The sequence below is a fragment of the Barbus barbus genome (genome assembly GCF_936440315.1).
Source record: "Barbus barbus genome assembly, chromosome: 29".
NCBI classification, from domain to species: domain Eukaryota; kingdom Metazoa; phylum Chordata; class Actinopteri; order Cypriniformes; family Cyprinidae; genus Barbus; species Barbus barbus.
The window spans coordinates 26,515,178-26,537,031 of NC_136757.1; the positions used below are offsets into that span (position 1 = coordinate 26,515,178).

At 33.7% G+C, this 21,854-nt stretch overlaps 1 protein-coding gene across 2 annotated transcripts; it reads right to left on the reverse strand.

The window, feature by feature from the left end:
• Positions 1 to 8,717: 8,717 nt before the first annotated feature.
• Positions 8,718 to 19,742, reverse strand: LOC306849504 (ankyrin repeat and BTB/POZ domain-containing protein 1-like). Of its 2 annotated transcripts, none has more exons than XM_079384587.1 (12): positions 19,452 to 19,742; positions 18,592 to 18,654; positions 18,440 to 18,495; positions 15,724 to 15,868; positions 15,485 to 15,644; positions 14,902 to 14,947; positions 14,705 to 14,821; positions 13,671 to 13,783; positions 12,754 to 12,852; positions 12,393 to 12,560; positions 11,361 to 11,561; positions 8,718 to 9,976 (listed from the first exon to the last, which is right to left on the reverse strand). In XM_079384587.1, the coding sequence occupies exons 1-12, from the start codon at positions 19,505 to 19,507 to the stop codon at positions 9,770 to 9,772; spliced, it is 1,431 nt and encodes a 476-aa protein (XP_079240713.1). In that variant the 5' UTR covers positions 19,508 to 19,742; the 3' UTR covers positions 8,718 to 9,769. The 2 variants fall into 2 exon arrangements, with proteins under 2 accessions (XP_079240713.1, XP_079240712.1); XM_079384586.1 differs by having other exon boundaries at positions 19,457 to 19,710.
• Positions 19,743 to 21,854: the final 2,112 nt, after the last annotated feature.

A 21,854-nucleotide genomic window follows, 5' to 3' on the forward strand; every position in this document is an offset into this window, starting at 1 on the left:
AAATCTTATGATTGCATGATCACAATCCAAGGTTACGGATACCAATGTCTGTTATTATGGCATTTGAAGCTATTGCAGTACATTTCTGCTCTTGCATAGTGTATAATAAAGAGTTTGGTCACCCAAATTCATGACATACGCATGTGTGAGATTGTCTGCAGACAGATGGCCTGTCCATGTGTCCACACTGTGCTGATCACTCCAAGGCTGAGAGCTGCGGTCATTACGCTACGGGACGACAGCCTCTCGCTGCTTCGTTTCTATTATTTTTCCCACATACATGCTGTGTATGTATATGTACATGCCACATATGTGACAATATCCAATCTGTCTATGCACAAATGTGTTAAATACTTTAGGAAGCAATATATTGTTGTGAGAATTTAGTATCAAAAATGCTTGTTGAATGGTCAGAATACACTGTGATGCAATAAGCCTATAAACCAACTTACAATGACATGCCGCTTAAAAAAAACTATTGAATGGACAATATGATTATATATTATATTGCTCATAATTTTATATTTCATGTAAATCAACCAACTTAAAATTACATGCATTGCCTGTTGAAAAACAATTTATTATCTAAAAACGGTATATTATACAGCTCATAATTGTATATTTCGATTTTAATTAAATATTAATATATTAATCATCTTAAATTGGCATGATATACATTTTAACTATAGCATCTATATATACACTTTGATTATATATTTGTATATTTCACTTTTAAATGAAGTAATTTGAAATGACATTGCCTCTTTAAAAACACAATATACCAGCTTAAAATGACATGCATTGCCTTTCTTAATAATTGATCAATTAAAAAAAAATTAAAAACGTTTTATATGAAAAACTTGTTGCAGCCAGAATACATTGTTATTATATATTATGCACCTCGTATTATACAGCTTATAACTGTATATTTAATATTTAAATAAATAATTAATACAATAATACAACACCATCATCCCTACACTCCTTCAGACCAAGCTAACCCAGCTCTCTGTCCCTAGTTCTGTCTGTCAGTGGATCACCAGCTTTCTGACAGATAGGCAGCAACTAGTGAGACTGGGGAAATTCATGTCAAACAGCCGCTCCACCAACACTGGCGCCCCTCAGGGCTGTGTTCTCTCCCCACTGCTCTTCTCTCTGTACAGCAACGACTGCACCTCTAAAGACCCCTCTATCAAGCTCCTGAAGTTTGCAGACGACACCACACTCATCGGCCTCATCCAGGATGGTGACGAGTCTGCCTACAGACAGGAGGTTAAAGAGCTGGCTGTCTAGTGCAGTCTAAACAACCTGGAGCTCAACACGCTAAAAACAGTGGAGATGATAGGGTTTCAGGAGAAACCCCCCTGCACTTTCCCCACTCACCATCATAGACATTCAAGTTCCTGGGATCCATCATCTCTCAGGACCTGAATTGGGACACTCACATCAACTCCATTGTAAAAAAAAAAGTCCAATAAAGGTTGTACTCCCTTCGCCAGCTCAGGAAGTTTAACCTGCTACAAGAGCTGCTGAAACAGTTCTACTCAGCCGTTATTGAGTCTGTCCTGTGCACATCAATAACTGTCTGGTTTGGCTCAGCTGCAAAATCAGGGATCAGAAAACTACAGAGAATGGTTTGAACTACTGAACAGATTATCAGTGCCCCCCTGCCCACCCTCCAAGAACTGCATACATCCAGAGTGAGGAAAAGGGCTCAGAAAATCACTCTAGATCCCTCACATCCAAGTCATCCCATTTTTGAACTTTTGCCATCTGGCCGGCGCTACAGAGCCACAATTACCAGGACAGCCAGGCACAAGAACAGTTTATTCTCCCAGGCAATGCAACTTATGAACAGTTAAATGCCCCCCCCCCCCCCCCATTATGCAATAACCTTATATTTATTTGCTACCACCTCCATCCTTGTACATCGCTGTATCTCCTTTTATTCTATCCTATTCTATCATCTATTGGACAACTGTATATACAATCATTTATATTTCCATTATTCTTTTCTTTTGAATTTTTTTGTTTATTTATATTTACATGTGTATTTTTTTTATTCTCATCTTATTTTTATTGTCTGTGTGTTATTGTTGTGTCTGTGAACTGGAAGCTTATGACACTAAAACTAATTCCTTGTATGCGCAAGCATACTTGGCAATAAAAGCTCTTTCTGATTCTGATTCTGATTCGATATTAACAGATCAACCAACTGAATGGTCAGAATACACTGTAACAATATATATCATAATTATATGCATTTTATAATGATATAATATGAATGTATCAACCAACTTAAAATGACATGCATTGCCTTTTTCACTGTATTTAAAATACTTGTTGAATAGCCAAAATACACTGTGATTATCTGTTGTAAAACTGTAATATTTCTATGGTATAATATTAATATATCCAACCTAAAATGATTTATTGTATTGTCTTTTTAAATATAAAAATGATCTGTGCACGATAAGGTAACTTACAGTTAATCAGTTTACAAGTTTTACTGTTGTATTTTTGTAGTTGTAGTTTTGTATTTGATTTTAGACTTGACTTTTATGTCTTGATTTCTCTTCTTTATGCCCATACGGTGCATTTTGAATGACCAGCATTAAGACAGTGTTGTGCACCATTAAGACAATGTTGAAGTCAACAAGAATTCTAATAGTTCCCAGCAAGAGTATATGAGTGTTTAGTGTGACGGTGAACGGGGTTGCCAGGTTTCTTTGCCGGTCTCTGGAGCCGCTGGTCACCCAGGAGGAGATTAAAGAGCGAGGCAATGGAACGGGTTGTTTTTTATCCATGCCAAAATAATAGCGGTAAATCAGCTCAGCTCCAGAGTGTTGAGTCCAGCTGTATTCGGCTTGTGTAACACTGACATTTGCATGTGATGAGATCTCTTTCCCTGCATTTAATTGAATTCTAAGCAGTGGTATGTTACTTGTTAATTATGGGTGCTGTCATTAGATTCCTGGTGTTATGTGGCTGGATTTGTGGTAGTAGTTTTGATAGAGATTTTGTAGCTGTATTTTATGGACATGTGAAGCAGCTGGACTATGGGAAGAGTCATGTGCCCCACAGTAAGCCTCTTTCACCCTCACGTGCACTCTGTTTGTGTCACAGGGCAGCTGGGGAATACTGAAAGATTTCATTCACACGCTGACACACACAAGCCACCGATTCGGCAAAACGTAAAATGCTCATTAAACTGCCATGAAACTGTGTTATACACATAGACTGACGCATGCTGTGCTCGATTTAAACTGTTTGAACAATGCAGGAGAACTACGACACTTCAACCTCCCAACAATGCTTTGATCGCAGCAGGAAATACATTCATGGAAAGTGATTCTCGACCAGGTGGCTGCTTGGAAAGAATGTGTGATTAAACCTATAAAACAGAAACTTAGCAGATTAAAATAAGTAGCCTGAATTAACATCATGCTTTCTTCAGTTTCTTTTAAAGGCATGAAAGCCCAAATATGTACCGCTGAAGTCAAAACGTTTACATACACCTTTCAGAATCTGCAAAATGTTAATTATTTTACCAAAATAAGAGGGATCATACAAAATGCATGTTATTGTTTATTTACTACTGACCTGAATAAGATATTGCACATAAAATATGTTTACATATAGTCCACAAGAGAAAAAAATTGTTGAATTTATAAAAATGACCCCGTTCAAAAGTTTACATACACTTGATTCTTAATACTGAGTTGTTACCTGAACGATCCAAAGCTGTGTTTTTGTTTGTTTAGTGATAGTTGTTCATGAGTCCCTTGTTTGTCCTGAACAGTTAAACTGCCTGCTGTTCTTCAGAAAAATCCTTCAGGTCCCACAAATTATTTGGTTTTCCAGCATTTTTGTGTATTTGAACCCTTTCCAACAATGACTGTATGATTTTGAGATTCATCTTTCCACACCGAGGACAACTGAGGGACTCTATTACACTATTACAGAAAGTTCAAACGCTCACCGATGCTCCAGAAGGAAAAGCCATGCATTAAGAGTCTGAAAACTTTTAGAATTTGAAGATCAAGGTAAATTTAACTTAATTTGTCTTCTGGAAAACATGTAGGTATCTTCTGTAGCTTCTGAAGGGCAGTACTAAATGAAAAAATATGATATTTAGGAAAAACAAGAAAAATTTATTCATCTTCATTCTGTTCAAAAGTTTTCTTAATGGCTCTTAATGCATGGCTTTTCCTTCTGGAGCATCGGTGAGCGTTTGAACTTTCTGTAAGAGTTGTATATGAGTCCCTCAGTTGTCCTCGGTGTGGAAAGATGGATCTCAAAATCATACAGTCATTGTTGGAAAGGGTTCAAATACACAAAAATGCTGCAAAACCAAAGAATTTGTGGGACCTGAAGGATTTTTCTGAAGAACAGCAGGCGGTTTAACTGTTCAGGACAAACAAGGGACTCACGAACAACTATCACTAAACAAACAAAACACAGCTTTGGATCGTTCAGGTAACAACACAGTATTAAGAATCAAGTGTATGTAAACTTTTGAACGGGGTCATTTTTATAAATTCAACTATTATTTTCTCTTGTGGACTATATGTAAACATCCTTTATATGCAATATGTTATTCAGGTCAGTACTAAATAAACAATAACATGCATTTTGTATGATCCCTCTTATTTTGGTAAAACAATTAACATTTTGCAGATTCTGAAAGGTGTATGTAAAGTTTTGACTTCAACTGTAAATGTGTGTCTATGTGGTCTGTTTTCTTCCATGTACTTTATTAAATGACTTAATATACATAATAATTTTGATATGGGAACTGATTCATAAGGTTTAGTTTTAGTAGGGGTACTTTAGCCATACTGAAGACACAAAATGTTTGGAAATATGCTCTGAATCCTCAGTTTTCTTCTTAAGGACACTCGGTGCTTGTGTCAGCTGCAGGAGGACTTACATGTGACATTTTGGATATTTGTTTAACATTTTATTAGTATTTAAGCGTTAAGGATATTTGCCTACTTGTCAGACTTTGACCTGCCATTCTCCTTTCATTTTGCCTGAAAATATAGCTACGATGGTAATTCTGTGTAAAGGAAACATACATACTTTAGCAGAGTTAAATAAACAACAAAATTCTCTAACCACACTTATATGAATCTCTAATGACCCCAAAAATATTTGAAACTTAATATATTTAATTTTTATATTCTTATATTTTACACATTTATATTATATATCAATATAAAATAAAAAAATAAATATTGTTTTTATATAAAATAATGAATATAATATTTTTAATAATATAAAATATTATAATAATTGATGTATATCATATTAATATAGATGTATTGACAAAAATGTAATATTATTTCATCTTAAATAATTAAATCATTTATATATTACAAATCATAAAATTAATAATATTTAATTAATAATTAACAATATAAAATAATATTACAATTAAAACTGATGTCCACTGTAATGTATATGTATATATTTTATTTAAAAAACAAAAATAAAAGCAAATCTATTATATATATATATACATAATGTTTTATTTTTATTTATTTTTTTGTTATCATTTTTATTTTAAAATTTGAGTGATTTTGTTACATTAAAATAAAATGAATAAAAACTAGTGTTACTTTTGTTATTTTAGCACATCAAGCTAAACTAAATGAAAACCAGAAATGTTGCTTTAGCAATTAGCTGAATTTATGTTTTTATATTTTATTGCAGGAAATGTTTATTTTATTTGAAGTAACAATGTTTTTTTATGTAAAATGTACATAATTTTCAGCATCATTAGTGTTCAGTGTCACATGAAACTTCAGGAATCATGAGGCCTATAATATACGGCATATTTTAGATTTTAATAATATTCAATTTTAATCAAATAAATGCAGCCTTGGTGAGCAAAAGAGACTTCATTCAAAGACATTATAAGTCCTAATTTATTATTCCCAACCAGAATTAATCAATTTTACTAGTGTATTTATATATATACCCCAAAACTCATTTATAGACAATGTAATGATCTTCAGCTATAACATATTCACATATTAGTAATAGCACATATTACCTCGTCTTAATCAAATAAATGTGCTTGTGGAGGTTTATTATTCCTCCTGATGTGTGATTACATCAGCAGATGTGGCCTGAGCGCAGCGCGTGCTGTGAAGCGGTTCTGATCTGAGGTCTGTGGGTGTATTTTGATCACCGTGGATCTAGTTAGTATCTTCACGGTAAAGATCCAGTGCTGCCAGGTCATTAGGGATTCACGGCGTGCCGGTGACTCAGGGATCACAAACACACACGGCTCTCAGGATAGATGTCAGAGAAACGCGATGCTGCTCTGACAGGCCTTCATCCCTCACTTGAGTCGGTTGTCATGGTGATTCTGCCTCCTGTTGCCTAGAGAAACATGAAAACTCAGACTGAAGCTTTGACAAGTTACGAAACTCCAGCAAACGAGTATTTTAGATTCGTTTTCACAGGTTTATAAGCTATTAGAACCGGGGAGGAACATATTTGCTCATTTAAGAAATTTCTGTGTTCGTTCTCTCAAACATTTTAGGAGGAAATCACTACTCATGCTCCACATTTCGGACAATCCCTGGTAGTTTTTAACACACCAAACCAAATGCATTAAACATATGTTCTTATGCGCTGATTAACAACAATGGAAATCCTGCCACATGCAATTACTGATATGAGCAAACTTCTGGGATGTCCAGTTATGTAACATTTACAACTGATATGACACTTTATAACAAATGTGGGATGAAAACGCAATATATATATATATATTTTTCTCTTTTTAATTAATTTTTTTTTTTTTTTTTTTTTATTATTATTAACAATATCAGGAATAAACATTAGAACAAGAACATATGGGGGATACAGTAAACATTAAAAGGCAATTAAATAAGTAAAAAAAAAATCAATAAACTGTATACAATCATAAAAGTTAAAAATATATATTTTTTCATTATATTGGATGTTTTTTAAGCTTTTTTATTGGAGGAGATTCTTTGACGTGATGAGTAAAGTAAAAGTAAATCAGTGAATATTTTATAATTAGGTTTCAAGTTGAGGCATCTTGCTTTGTGAATGTGCAATTTTCCCATCATGCAAATAAAGTCCAGGGCATCCTCTAGCTCCCTACAGTCAATGAAAGAGAACCTTAACTGTAGAAATGTTACACAGACGAAATAATACAAGAAGTAAAGATGCTGAAATTTGAAGCCAGAAATGTTTAGTATAAGGAAAGAAACAGAATAAATGTGAGAGAGATTCTTCCTCCTCCTGGCAAAAAGAGCAGAGTGGAGAAAGATTTTGAATGAATTTACTTAAATATTTGTTGCAGATGATGAATAATTTTAAAATGAACTTGTATGGATAAATATGGAAAAGATCCAAGTAATCATATGAAGCTTTGTCCTTCAGTGTTGGACTAATACACAGCGCCTCCTGCAGGACTAAATTATTAAAGTAGCTCATAAATCAAAGATAGGTCAGATATTTCCATATACTGAGAGATCAAAACCTCTGGGACCACACTGAACATTTGGGCTCTTAATTCAAACTTGGGAATAAAGAGATGTTGAGGATTTAAAAAACAACAATAATAAATAAATAAAATATATATGAACTAAAAATAAATCAATCATATGACAAAATGATGAACTTGTACACTATTTATAATTTATTTTTGTTGCTGTCAAGAAAAAAACCCACCTATTAACTTTGATTTTTTTTAACTCAAAATATTTTCTACTTTTTACTCAATATGCTGAAAATACAATTTATATGAATACATTTGTATTAAATTAAAAACTATTTCTAGGTCCAAATGTAAACAATTCTGGCTTTATTGTTGTCATTAAAGAAGAAAAACACTAATATACTGTGAAAATTATGCTTTTTTTAACTGTAAATTTTGAGTATAGCGTTTAAAATATATTGATAAGATTTGCATTAATAAATAAGTAAACAAATTTGGTTGTGTTGATGTCATTAAAGCAAAATAAAAAAAAAAAAACATACTAATATATTCTGAATATTATGCTTTTTTCCCGACTATATTTTCACATTTTCACTCAAAATATACTGATAATAACATTTGTAATAATACTTTTGCAAACCAAAATTTACTTTTTTAAACCAAATTTCGTGTTGCTGTCATTAAAGCACAAGAAAAAATACTAACATACTATGAAATATTTTGTTTTTAACTATTCACTCAAAATATACGGATCAAATTTGTAATAATACATTTAACTATTAAATGTAAAAAAGTAGGTCAAAATGTAAATAAATTTGTCTTGAGTGTTGCTGTCAAAAAACATTGATGTATTCCGAATAGTCATTTTTCTACTTAAAATATTTAACATTTTTTACTTAAAATATGTTCACAATACATTTTGTAAAAAGACATACTAATATGCTATTTTTACTCAATATATTTTCAATTTATCACTCAAAATATACTGATCACAACATTTGTAATATGTCTTAAATAAAATATTTACAAAAAAATACTTTTCATTGACAAAACAATTAGTAATAATAACAGCAACACTCAAGCCAAATTTGTTTAAAGCAAAACAAAACAAAACCTACTAATATACTCAGAAATGTCTAATTATAATTACATTTTAAAATACAGAATGGAATTTTTTCCCAGTGTTCTCTTCTCAGACTTCTCCGAAGGTAAATCAAACAGACCCACAAGTAATATGTACATTAAATAATATTTATTTTTGCTCACGTATGTACATCACATTCAGTCAGAGCGTCCCACAATACATCATAGGAAGGGAAACTGCAATGCCAACGCATCAGCTGGTAAATGGACACTTCATGAAAGTTCATCCACAAGTCTCACACGTGGGATTTTCTCCTGAGCAGAATCAAACATACAGACTCACCAAGTGCTGCTGAGCAAATGAGCACAGGGTATGCTTTAAGACAGGCATAAAATACAATAAATAAAAGGCTATGAAATCAAATCAAAGCAATGCAGGAAAAAGAGCAATGCAAAAATGTTTAGGTGGAGAAATATTAAGTACTTTAGGAGCATGTATCCTGATTATATCATTGAGTAATGATATGCAAATATTGCATGCATACTACCAGAAGTCTGTGGATGCAAAGCTGGAAAACTTCTCTTATCAGTGCTGGAAGATACATTTCGAAGCATAAATCATCTATTTGCTTGAACAAATGGCAAAATATCACACAAACACCAGAGAGTAACTTTGTAATTCATTCTTGGATCAAAATTGGACGATTTTAGAATTGTCAGTCCTATCATGAACACCTAAAATCTGAACATTAATTTTAAATGCACTCCTTTTCTTAAATTGATCAAATTAATCATTGGCTCAAATCATATTCGGTGATGTAACAGCATTGTTTTGACTCTGACACTTCACAACTTAAAGTTTCTTATAAAGCTTGTTAAATATTCTGCTACATCTGTCATGACGCATGTGGAAGAATGCACAACGTGTCCAAAAAACACTTCTGATATATAAGGCTAAAGGTCAAGATTTCATCTCTTTTTGTTCATAAAAATAAACAACAGAAACAACTAAAGACAGGAAGCTTCACTGCAATGTGACTCACACTGACTCCATGTATGCATGTTTTTGGTTAGAATCGACCATATTAGTTTGTTACTGCTAATGTGGTGCTAGTTTGCTACGGATTATTTGTGCATGTAAAGCATTTGGTAAGCATCTGATGGATCCGCCAGCTCCAGACCTCGTGTTAGTTGTGTTTCTCAGCACTCCAGCCCGATGCTGGCCAGCAGGAGCTCCAGGGCGCTGAGTTTCTGGTTGGCCTCCTCGATGGCGCTGTACGTCTGAACGTTACTGGCGATGTGGAAACGGATCTCGTCTACCAGAGGGATGGAATCAGTTTCCTGCCTGGCGGCCACATTCCCAGCATCCTCTCTGATCATATCAGCAAACTCTGGCCTTTCCACCAGCTGAAACAAACATCACATCATTATCTATGTAGAAAATATACTTTGGCGTTCAAAACTTCTGTAATGTGGCATATTTTCCAGTGAAACGGAGCAGTCAGTGGAAAATAGGGCAGGAGTTAATTTCATCCATCAGATGGAGACACTCCTGAGTTAGTTTGATTGCTTGTTTTTTTTTTTTGTATGTTTTTTTAAACAATTTATATTTAAATATTTAAATTAGTGCTGTCAAACAATTAATCGCATCCAAAATAAAAGTTTTTGTTTACATAATATATATATGTGTGTGTGCTGTGTATATTTATTATGTATATATAAATACACACACATGCATGAATATATTTAAGAAAAATGTTACGTTTATATATTAAATGTATTTATATATAATATCAATTATATGAATATAAATATATAGATGTAAATACATGTAAATATTTTCAAAATATATACTGTATGTGTATTTATATATACATAAATATACACAGTACACACAGATATATTAGGAAAATAAATTTGCATTAAATCATCTCTTTTCATATTAAAAACTATTTTTATACATTAATATTACATAAATATAAATTTATATTTATATAAAATTAAAAATTAATATATTAAATCATTTCTATTTAAAAATATTTTTACATTACATTAAAAGTATTCATTTTTCTTTTTATTTAGAATTAATATTTATAATATAATTTATAAAAATGTATAATTTTTTAAATATATTTAATACAAAATTAAATACAATTTTAATTTATTTATATACAAAATATAAATCAATTGAATATATATATATATATATATATATATATATATATATATATATATATATATATATATATATATATATATATATATATATATATATATATAAATCTTAAAATGCATATATTGAATGAATAAAGAAATTACATTTAAATTTGTATTACATTTTTATATACTGTATCTTTTTAAAAATGTTTATAATACTACAAAAATTATATTTATATCCTATAAATATATATTAATATAGAATTAGATATTTTACTATTACTATTTACTATTAAATAATACATTTTTATATTTAAAATAATTTAAAATTTGAATAATATTTTTAAAAAGATAAAAATTTAAAAATACAAAAGTAATTTTGTAATATTTTTTAGAATTAACTATTTTTTTTTTTTTATATATTTACATAAATTACGTGTAAACAATTTTTTTTAATTTAAATTAATATTTATATATTAAATCATTTACTTTTTATAATTAAAATTCAAGATATTTTTATAATAATATTACAATGATTGGATGAGTGCTTCACAATAACACCAGGTGCAAAAATGATGAATGTAAGTCAGGTGAATTATGATAATAAGCAGCATATTTGTGAATGAACACATACCCGCTCTATGATCTTGGCCATGTATTCAGTGCACTGGTCCTCCAGCCGCGAGAGCCGGAACAGTTTGGCCGTCTTCCACATGTGCAGCACGTTCTCCTCGTTGAGCAGCACAGCCAGAGTCCTGCCACACAGACGCTTCAGACCCGGTAACAGGTACATGTCAGCCACACACAGAACCTCATACACGTTCTCATGAGAGAGCTGGAAAAAACAACCACAAAGGCTTCATTAGCACATCTGACAGATTTCTGCATTTATGAAGCTAATGAACATGATGAAACAAAATGACTCGCCTTAAAGGGACTTTAAAGAAAGAGTGGAAAACTGTCCTGTAAAACTATATTATGCCTGTTTAAGGTGAAAAAAAAACAAGGTACTGAATTACATGTGTCAACTTGGACAGTTTTCAGGAAGAAAAAAGTAAAAGTAAAAGTACAGAATATGACCTTAAAAAATGTGCTCTAATAATATAAAAATCATATCTAAAAAAAGACTGGATTTTTTTGTAAATATATGTTAAAATAAAATTAAAATATTCATATTGAATTTCTTATATATTCATATTTTATATGCAATTCATACACATTTTTACTTTGTTTTTATTTTTAATTTTAGAGATATTTGTATTACTATTGATTTATATGTCTATTTACCTTTATTTTTATTTATTTTTCAGTTATTTTAGTATTTTATTTCAGCTTTACTTCAATTAATTTATTCATATTTTGACTTATTTTTGGATTTTCAGTTTGTTTTTTAATTTCAGTAATTTTATTATGTGCCTTTGTAATTTTAGTAGTTTTTATATTTCTACTTCACACTTAACACTTTTAGTATTTTTTATTTTATTGCATTTTGCTTTATTTCAATTACTGAATTATTTTATGCCACAACTCCAATAAAACTTATATTTGGAAGCGTTATGTTTGTAGAAAACTTAGTTGAATAACTTTGTCTCACAATCCTCCACTGATGGGATGGGTCTTGATAGTTGAGTTTTAGTGTTTATTGTATGTTAGTGTTTGTGAGTACCTGAGTGTTATCACTGTAGATGTAGTAAAGGATTCTTGTAAACAGATCGTGAGACACATCATGAAGGGTGATGACAGGAATGCTGGGAAGAGTCTGCAGAGTTTCACCCTCGCTGAAATGATCCTCCAACAGGGCCTTAAAATAATCACTACGACCACAGAAAAACGCCTGCGCACATAAACACAAACACATTTCATCTGCTTTTCAATCAAGCCACAAATAGAATATTAAAGCACAACCATCATACTAATAATTCATTCGGAGTAATTAAAAATATAGCCAGATATCTTTATTTGCATGTGGGATGCCACAATATCGTCCTACCTACAACACTCTGGGATCATGAGTGTTAAACACTGACCTTATGACACAGGAAGTCATAACCCTCCACCCGGAAGCAGATGTCAGGGTAACTCGGAAAACTATCAGTTAGATCGAAAGGAAGCTGACCGTATCCAACCTAAAGATCAAACAGCAAGAGTTTAATCAGTACAGTAATATTGTGAACTATTAATACAATTTAAAATAACTATTTTCTATTTGAATGTTTTTAAATGTCATTTATTCCTGTGATGCAAAGCTGAATTTTCAGCACCATTACGCCAGGCTTCAGTGTCACATGATCCTTCAGAAATCATGCTAATATGCTGATTTGCTGCTCAAGAAACATTTATGATTATCATCAATGTTAAAAACAGTTGTGCTGCTTAATATGTTTATGAAAACCTTGTTTTTAATATTCATTGATAAATAGAAAGAACAGCAATCATATGAAACAGAAATGTCTCTCCTGTCACTTTTAATCAATTTAATGTGTCCTTCCTGAATACAAGTATTCATTTATTTCCAAATGTTTGAACATTAGTGTATGGAGATGCATTGATGTCTTACATTTTAATTTCTAAATCCATATATCAAATACAATTAAATTTTTTGTAAGCTTTTAAAAACTATGTCCAGAAACTCATCTCCACCAGATGTGCAGTTCATGAGAATTTTTTTTTTTTTACCCTAAATGTCAAATACTAAAGACAATTTTCATGACAGTATTTATAGGTCCTTAAGGCAAATTTGTTCTCCATGAAGAGAGGGAGCCTCATGTGAAAAGCCTCCAGCTCCAACAGGGCAGCAGGAACTGGCATTTGAATGTTACAAATTAAACCACAAGTTGCTAGGCAACCACACATCCCATAATTATATATAAAAAACCCGCAAGCAGCCATAGACCCTTCACCCTAGTGATAAAAGGTTACAGTTGGACTGTGTGCATCCTCTCACCCGCAGCTCAGCAGGAAGTGCGCTGTCAGCCAGCAGAGCCATTCCATCCTGCAGCTGAAAGTCATGAGGATCCAGAGTCAACACCTTCACACACGTCCCGGGCTTATTAGACACTGCCAGACAGAGAACAAGGGAGCTGAGAAGTCAAGACTTGTTTTAACGAATCAGTTGGTTCAGATGGTTCACGTCAATAAAACAACTGATTCACTAAATAATTTACCCCAAATCCTGAAATTACTGATTTTTTTGTAGGAAATGAATAAATAAATAACACTAACAAAATAAATACTGCTGAGAATTTTCTGTAGTGTGTTTTTTGTATTTTTTATTATGCCATCATCACACTGTTTTTTTTATTTATTCATTTGAAATATGGTTCAACGTTAACATTACTTAATGGATAAGGTTTCGTTAAATAATATTTTGTGCAAGATACATACTAATTTCTTGAATAAATCATAGAAAATCTGAAAAATATTACCTCTCATAAATACACTACTGTTCAAAAGTGATAGAGGTTCAAAGGAAATTATGACTTTTATTCATCAAAGATGCATTTAATTGATTAAAATGGATCAAAAGTGACAGTAAAGACATTTGTGTTACAAAAGATTATTATTTCAAATAAATGCTGTTCTTTTGAACTTCCTAGTCATGAAGGAATCCTAAAAAACGATCAAGGTTTGCACAAATATATTAACTGTTTTCAACACTGATAATAATCAGAAATGTTTCTGGAGCAGCATATCAGCATATTCAAATGATTTCTGAAGGATCATGTGACACCGAATAGGAATAAATAACATATATTTAAATGTAAAACCATTATTTTAAATTGTTATAATACTTTTTGCTGTATTTTGATCAAATAAATACGGCCTTGGTGAGCAGAATTATCAGTAGTATCACTTTAATGCAGTTATCTACTTTTTGTAAACACCTTGCAGTGAAGCTAATTATTCTTCAAGGTGTACATTAACATGAATCATTATGAGTTTCACAACGCTGTCACATGAACTAAACCGGCTCCTCACCAAACTCATAAACCTGTTTGCACTTCACTTCCAGCTCCTCAATCAGCTCGCTGATCTTGCACTGTTTGGCCAAACGCTTGCAGTCCTCCACGTAATTCACATCTATATCCAAACGGCCTGGAAAAAGACAGCACGTGGTGAAGAATAACACTATCAGCCAGCAGAGTACTAACACCACCTACAACTCTGATGCTCACCAGTGTAGAAATACTGCATGATTGCACCAAATGCAGCAGGGTTGACCTGGAAAAGGAAATTAAAATTGACACATTAGGATCATGAGAGTTTGAAGCATGCTGAAGTAAAAGGTTATAAGAGAGAAAAGACTGTTCTTCTTAATTTAACACAACCCTGGTGAGAAGATAATTAAAGCAGCTCAAGAAGATGTGAACAGTAGCATTAACACCTTCGGAAGAAAACATGAACATAAAAAAATTATACTTTCACTTTTTCTTGATCCCTCCCTGTTCTAGTTTGTACTGCTTTAAATTATGTCTGAAATGTTATATTATAAGCACTTCGTGTTTATTTGCCCTCCCTTTATAATGAATTGCTTACTGTATTCCTCAAAAAGTATTTCAAAAAGTGCAAAAACTGCAAAATATAAAATGAGATGTAAACTTGGAATTGCAAGATAAAAGTCACGTTTGCGAGTTCTCACTATTCTAAGAAAAAAGTCAAAAGAAAGCGAAAATTGTGAAATAATGGGCTTCCATGTGGCACAGAATGGATAGTATGCAGACTGTGAAAGTGATGTGTGTGTAGTGAAACAGCGCCTACCAGTGGATGTTTGAGGGTAATGTCACACTTCCCCTTCCACTTGGTCTCCAGCATGTGGGCAAAGTATTCTGATCGGGCACTCAAGATACAGCGGTGGGCCTTAAACATCTCACCGTGCACCATAAACGTCACATCGCTGTAGTTTCCCTGCTCCAAAAGTCTGCAAGGGGGAAAAGCACCAATCAGTGAGTTTGTGAAAGTGACCATGGTTTGTGTTTGTATGCGTTTGTGGTCCTCACGTCTGCAGGAACTGGTCGTAATAGTCTCTCTGCATGGACTTCGCCGTGATGCGCTTGTACTCTTTGAGCAGGCGGCGGATGGGGTCGCTCAGCGCTCCGTACAGACAGCGCTCGCCATCAAACGTGTTCGCCTCACACTTTGCTCCTGAAACAGCAAACACACTCCTGTAATGCACTTTTACATATACTAGTAATACAGACAGTGCATTTCTTAAAAAAAACATCACTGAGGACAAAAAATCTATTTGATTTCTTGTGAGACCTATTATACAGTCATGGCCAAAAATATCGGCACCCTTGGTAAATATGATCAAAGGCAGCTGTGAAAATGAATCTGCATTGTTAATCCTTTTGAACTTTTATTTAAAAAAAATAAAAAATCCCAAAAATCTAACCTTTCATTGGATAATAAGAATTTTAAATGGGTGGAAATATCATTATGAAATAAATGTTTTTCTCAAATACACGTTGGACAATTATTGGTGCCCCTAGAAATTCTTATGAGTAAAATATCTCTGAAGTATATTCCCATTCATATTCACAATTTTGAGCACTCCAGGGTGATTATGCACATAAAATTATCCAGCCATGTCTTCCTGTTTCACAGAAATATAAATAGGAGGGAAAACAAAGGCCAAATTCCTTTAATCATCATCACAATGACAAAAACCAAAGAATATATTTCTGATGTGCAACAAAAGATAATTGAGCTTCACAAATTAGTAAAGTGGCTTTAAGAAAAGAGCTAGAGCAGAGAAAATCCCCATGTCCACCATCAGGGCAATAATTAAGAATTTCCAATCAACAGAAAATGTTACGAAACTGCCTGGAAGAGGACGTGTGTCTATATCGTCCTAATGCACGGTGAGGAGGAGAGTTTGAGTGGCTAAAGACCCTCCAAGGACCACAGCTGGAGAATTGCAGAAAATAGTCGAGTCTCGGGGTCAGAAAACCTTAAAAAAAAAAAAAGTCAAACAGCACCTACATCATCACATGTTGTTTGGGAGGGTTTCAAGAAAAATTCTCCTAAATCATCCAAAAGCAATCTCCAGCATATTCAGTTATCAGACATGACTGGAACTTCAAATGGGACTGGCTTCTATGGTCAGATGAAACCAAAAAAATTAGCTTTTTAGCAGCAAACACTCAAGATGGGTTTGGTGAACACAGGGATAAAAAGTACCCCATGTGTACAATGAAATATACTGCTGTATTTTAGATGTTGTGTGCCTATATTTCTGTTGGAGGTCCTGGACATCTTGTTTAGACACATGGCATCATGGATTCTATCAAATACCAACAGATAAAAAAATCAATAAGGGACGGACTCTGTTAGAAATCTTATAATGGGCCATGTTTGGATCTTCCAACCGTACAATAATCCAAACACAAACCTCAAAAACAACACAAAAATGGGTCACTGAGCACAAAACCAAGCTTCTGCTGGCCATTCCAGTCCTCTGACCTGAACCCTGTAGAAAATGAGTGAGGTGAACTGAAGAGGAGAAGCACCATCATGGAGCTGGGAATCTAAAGGATCTGGAGTGATTCTGGATGAAGGAATGGTCTCTGATCTCTTGTCAGGTGTTCTCTAACCTCATCAGGCATTATAGGAGAAAATTTAGAGCTGTTAACCTGACAAATGGAGGTTTCAAAAAGTATTGAATAAAAGGATGCTGTTAATTGTGGCCAATGCGTATTGAGAAAAACATTCATTTCATAATGATATTTCCCCCCATTTTAAATTCTTATTATCCAATGAAATGTTGGATTTTTGTGAATTAAAAAAAAACAAAAAAAAGATCAAAAGGATTAACAATGCAGATTAATTTTTACAGCCTTCTTTGATCATATTTACCAAGGGTGCCGATATTTTTGGCCATGACTGTATATATTATGGATTAACTATTATCTAAAATAAAATTTTACGTAGCATGAAAAGTTAATCAAACATCTTTAAGTCTTGATTAAATACAAATCAAATTGTAATATAAGAACATAAATGACATAATATGTTGAGTTATATCACACTAATCGTGGACTGTTTAACCATGCTCAAATTTTGGTAATAGGGTTACAATATATATATTTTTTTTTAATAATTGCAAAAAAAAAAAAAAAAAAACTCAAGAAATTAATTTTATCACCTGAATGTTTTCTGAAGGTTACATGCCTGCTTTCATGGAATTTTTGTAAGGGGGGAGAAAAAAAAAATATATTTTTTTTTTGAAAATTACAGATAAAGATTTACGATTTTTTTGGTCTCAAACATAACTTACATAATATATTGAACTAAAATTAAATTAATTATATTAGCTCTGTACCACACTTGCACACAACCTTATTATGAAAAAACAAGCAGTGCAGACATATTTTGATTTCATTGGGAAATATAGATTTATTAATAACTGCAAGCCAAGATTTAGTCCCAAAATTTTAAATAAAGTTTTTAAGTTGTGTTTTGACATGCTCAAATTTTGATTAAATAAATGATAGATAGATTTAGTTTCACCATCTGAAAGTTTTCTATAGGTTGCACACCTGGGTTTACTATTTGTTGAAAAAAAAATTTTTTTTTTTAATGAAAGATTTATAGAATTACTTTCAAATGTTTAAGTGTTGCACGCTTTATTTTGTACCATAATTGTGCAAATCCGTCTATACAGTACAGATTATAATGCCCCGGTTAGGTATGAATTATCCTTATAGCATTTACCGTTGGCAAGCAGGTACTGCACCAGCTCTTCATGTCCACAGAGACATGCATAATACCTGAAGACAAAGACAGAGAGAGATATCAGGCAGAGGCTTCATTACAACACACACTGCAGACAATAAAAGGAAATACGTCTAAGTGAGCAGTCTTACAGAGGTGTGCTGTCCCACTTATCTCTGATGTTCAGTTCTACATCCCTCTGTTCAACCAGGTATCTGGAGAAGATGGAAAAAATGTCAAAAGATAAAACAGAGACCAGACACATAACAAAACATCATTCAGAACTGAACACAGAGCATCACACATGAAATCAGCAGACCAAGTACAGTAAATCCAGTATGTGGGCCAATACAGTGACAACATGTGTCTGACTATTTCTGCCAAGCACTATTCATAGACTGCACAAATTGGTTTATATATGCAGTCTCACAAGATTACATAGGAAATGCACATTTGATTAGATATAAAGACTATTTTAGATATTTGGTAAGCTGTGCATATTTGCTTCTATATTCATATTCTGAATCTATAGACAATAAAAGATAATACAGGCCAATTAAATGCATTCAGATATGCAATATCCACAAACTATATAGACTAATCAGCTTTGCCCTAGATATGCACATGTAGCAAACATTTTATATGAATAAACATATTAAAACTACTTAGGTTTTGTTTTAGTTAAGCATATGCAATGTCTAGATCGTTTATTTGTTTATATAAAGCATATATATAGTGACCAATGGTCATGAACTTTAGTTTACATGTGCACATTTATCTGAAGATTGTAAAGTGATGTATATTTGTTCAGTTATGATTAAATATTATCTACAGGAAATTAAGGTCAGTGTACATTTGCTTGCATATAAATCAGAGACTAGAGATTAGGCAAATTAATTTCCATATGCATGTCTATATGCATATACAATATCTTGACAATAAACAGACCATGCATATTTGTCCACATGTGAAACTTCAAACCAAAACAACAAGAAGCCATCAGCTGTCTGACCTCACTCTGGCAATGTCGCCCTTTCTGCAGCTTGAAAACAGATCAACAGCGTCCATCTGCGCGGCGGTAAAGCTTCTCTGAAATGCATTGAAACGGCCTGTCTGACAGACAGGATCGGCTGCAGGCACACGGACAGCGACGGCTCTGAACAAAAGTAGTGCGGAGCCTGTTTCCAGTTGCAGTTCGCGATGTCTGCTGTTTCTTCTCGCACTGTGAGTGAAAGCGCTCAGTAAACGTAAACAGGAAGCACGAACGAAGCAGATTTGTGTACGTACTGTTGAGCTTTGCGTGCGTCTCAACAGCGCCCTCTATAGGACCGTGCTGGAATATAAACAGCGTGGCTCCAGCCTCCATCCTTTTTTTTTTTTTTTTATCAAACACAAATTATATTCCATTTGGTAAGGAGCTTGCATGTATATAGAGGCCCTAAAAAGTATGAGAAGGGAATTATTTGATTTGTTTAATAAATGTGATTTTGTTTAAACCCCTACGTTGTTTATGGTTGCATGAATGTATTCTTTATTTTATTTTATTTGGATTAATATCTGGTATGGTGGTTTATTTCTCTGTTATAGTATGAATAATATGTATGTCTCAGTCTGAGAGGACTTACAGTTGTGTTTATGTTAGCCTATTGTGTTCTGTTATGATGATGTACTACTCTGAGAAGTTGAAAAAATAAAAAATCCAGCGTCGGTATGGACTGGTCTGAGGAACATCACCATGTACAAGACACCACCCCCACAGTCTGCTGAGAATCAACAACTGGCTGACGATCTCAATGTGTTTTACTGCCGATTTGAAAAGGCCAGACTGACACCCAGCACCCGCTCTGATCTGCACTTCACACATTCTCTGGAGCTGTGTGAAGTTCCCTGCTGCTTCAAACGCTCCACCATCATTCCCGTCCCCAAAAAGCCCAAAATCACTGGACTTAATGACTACAGACCTGTCGCACTCACGTCTGTGGTCATGAAGTCACTTGAGAGACTGGTCCTGGCCTACCTGAAGGACATCACTAGACCCTTGCTAGATCCTCTTCAGTTTGCCTACAGAGCAAACAGGTCCTGCAACACCTCGACAAACCTGGGAATTACGCAAGGATCTTATTTGTGGACTTCAGCTCGGCCTTCAATACCATCATACCTGACCTTCTCTCAGACAAAATGAGACAGCTCTCTGTGCCCTCCTCCATCTGTCAGTGGATCACCAGCTTCCTGACAGACAGGCAGCAGCTAGTGAGGCTGGGCAAACTCACATCCAGGACTCTCACCATCAGCACTGGCGCCCCTCAGGGTTGCGTTCTCTCCCCACTGCTCTTCTCCCTCTACACGAAAGACTGCACTTCAGAGGACCCCTCTGTCAAGCTCCTGAAGTTTACGGACGACACTACAGTCATAGGCCTCATCCAGGACGGTGATGAGTCTGCTTACAGACAGGAGGTTGAGCAGCTGGCTGTCTGGTGCAGTCCTGCTCTCCTCCCACTCACCATCATGAACAGCACTGTGACTGCAGTGGAGTCATTCAGATTCCTGGGAACCACCATCTCCCAGGACCTGAAGTGGGACAATCACATTGACTCTATTGTGAAAAAGGCCCAGCAGAGGCTGTATTTCCTCCGCCAGCTAAGGAAGTTCAACCTGCCTCGGGAGCTGCTGAAACAGTTCTACTCTGCCATCATCGAGTCTGTCCTATGTTCTTCTATAACTGTTTGGCCGGCGCTACAGATCACTGAGCACCAGAACAGCCAGACACAAGAACAGTTTTTTCCCCCAGGCCGTATCCCACCTGAACAACACATAACACACCCCGGTACTGTACATCTGTAAATAACTAATCAAACCTTCATATCAAACCTGTACATAGGACACATGCACATTCACAGTTCTGTCTATGGTCATGTCTCTTTTCTGTATATTTTTATTCTTTATTACTATTGTTATTCTCAAACAAAAAGTAAATACTTAAGTAGGCTACTAAACAGAAGTAAGAAATGTTGAAATGTTGCCTTGGCAACTAACTGAAAAAAAAGTTTTTTTATATTATTTTATTTCAGTTAATGTTTATTTCATTTTAATTTTGTTAGGAAAATAAATCATACTTTGTAAAGATAAGAATATACGGTAACTACTTAAAGCCTTTAAGTATAATGCATTATAAAGGGTTATTAAAGGCTATAATGCCTTATAATTATTCATAATACCCAGCAACAGGGTAAAAATATTAAAAACAACCCAATAAACGTCCCAACAGGCTACACCCAGCATTTGTGTTAAAAAAAATAACCCAGCATTTTTTAGTGTTGCAATACATTATATCTTGTTGTAAATAATTATAACAGAATTTAAAATGCATAGTGGAATATGAATTGATTGTTATATTGTTTCAACTGTGGTTACAATT

Excerpts from the sequence above, each read along its gene's own strand:
- LOC306849504 (XM_079384586.1), bottom strand. The coding sequence starts at position 19,539 with ATGCATTTCAGAGAAGCTTTACCGCCGCGCAGATGGACGCTGTTGATC. Across the intron at positions 15,645-15,723 it reads TACGACCAGTTCCTGCAGAC|ACTTTTGGAGCAGGGAAACT; the intron begins GTGAGGACCACA and ends TCCCCCTTGCAG. Across the intron at positions 14,822-14,901 it reads CATGCAGTATTTCTACACTG|GCCGTTTGGATATAGATGTG; the intron begins GTGAGCATCAGA and ends GTCTTTTTCCAG.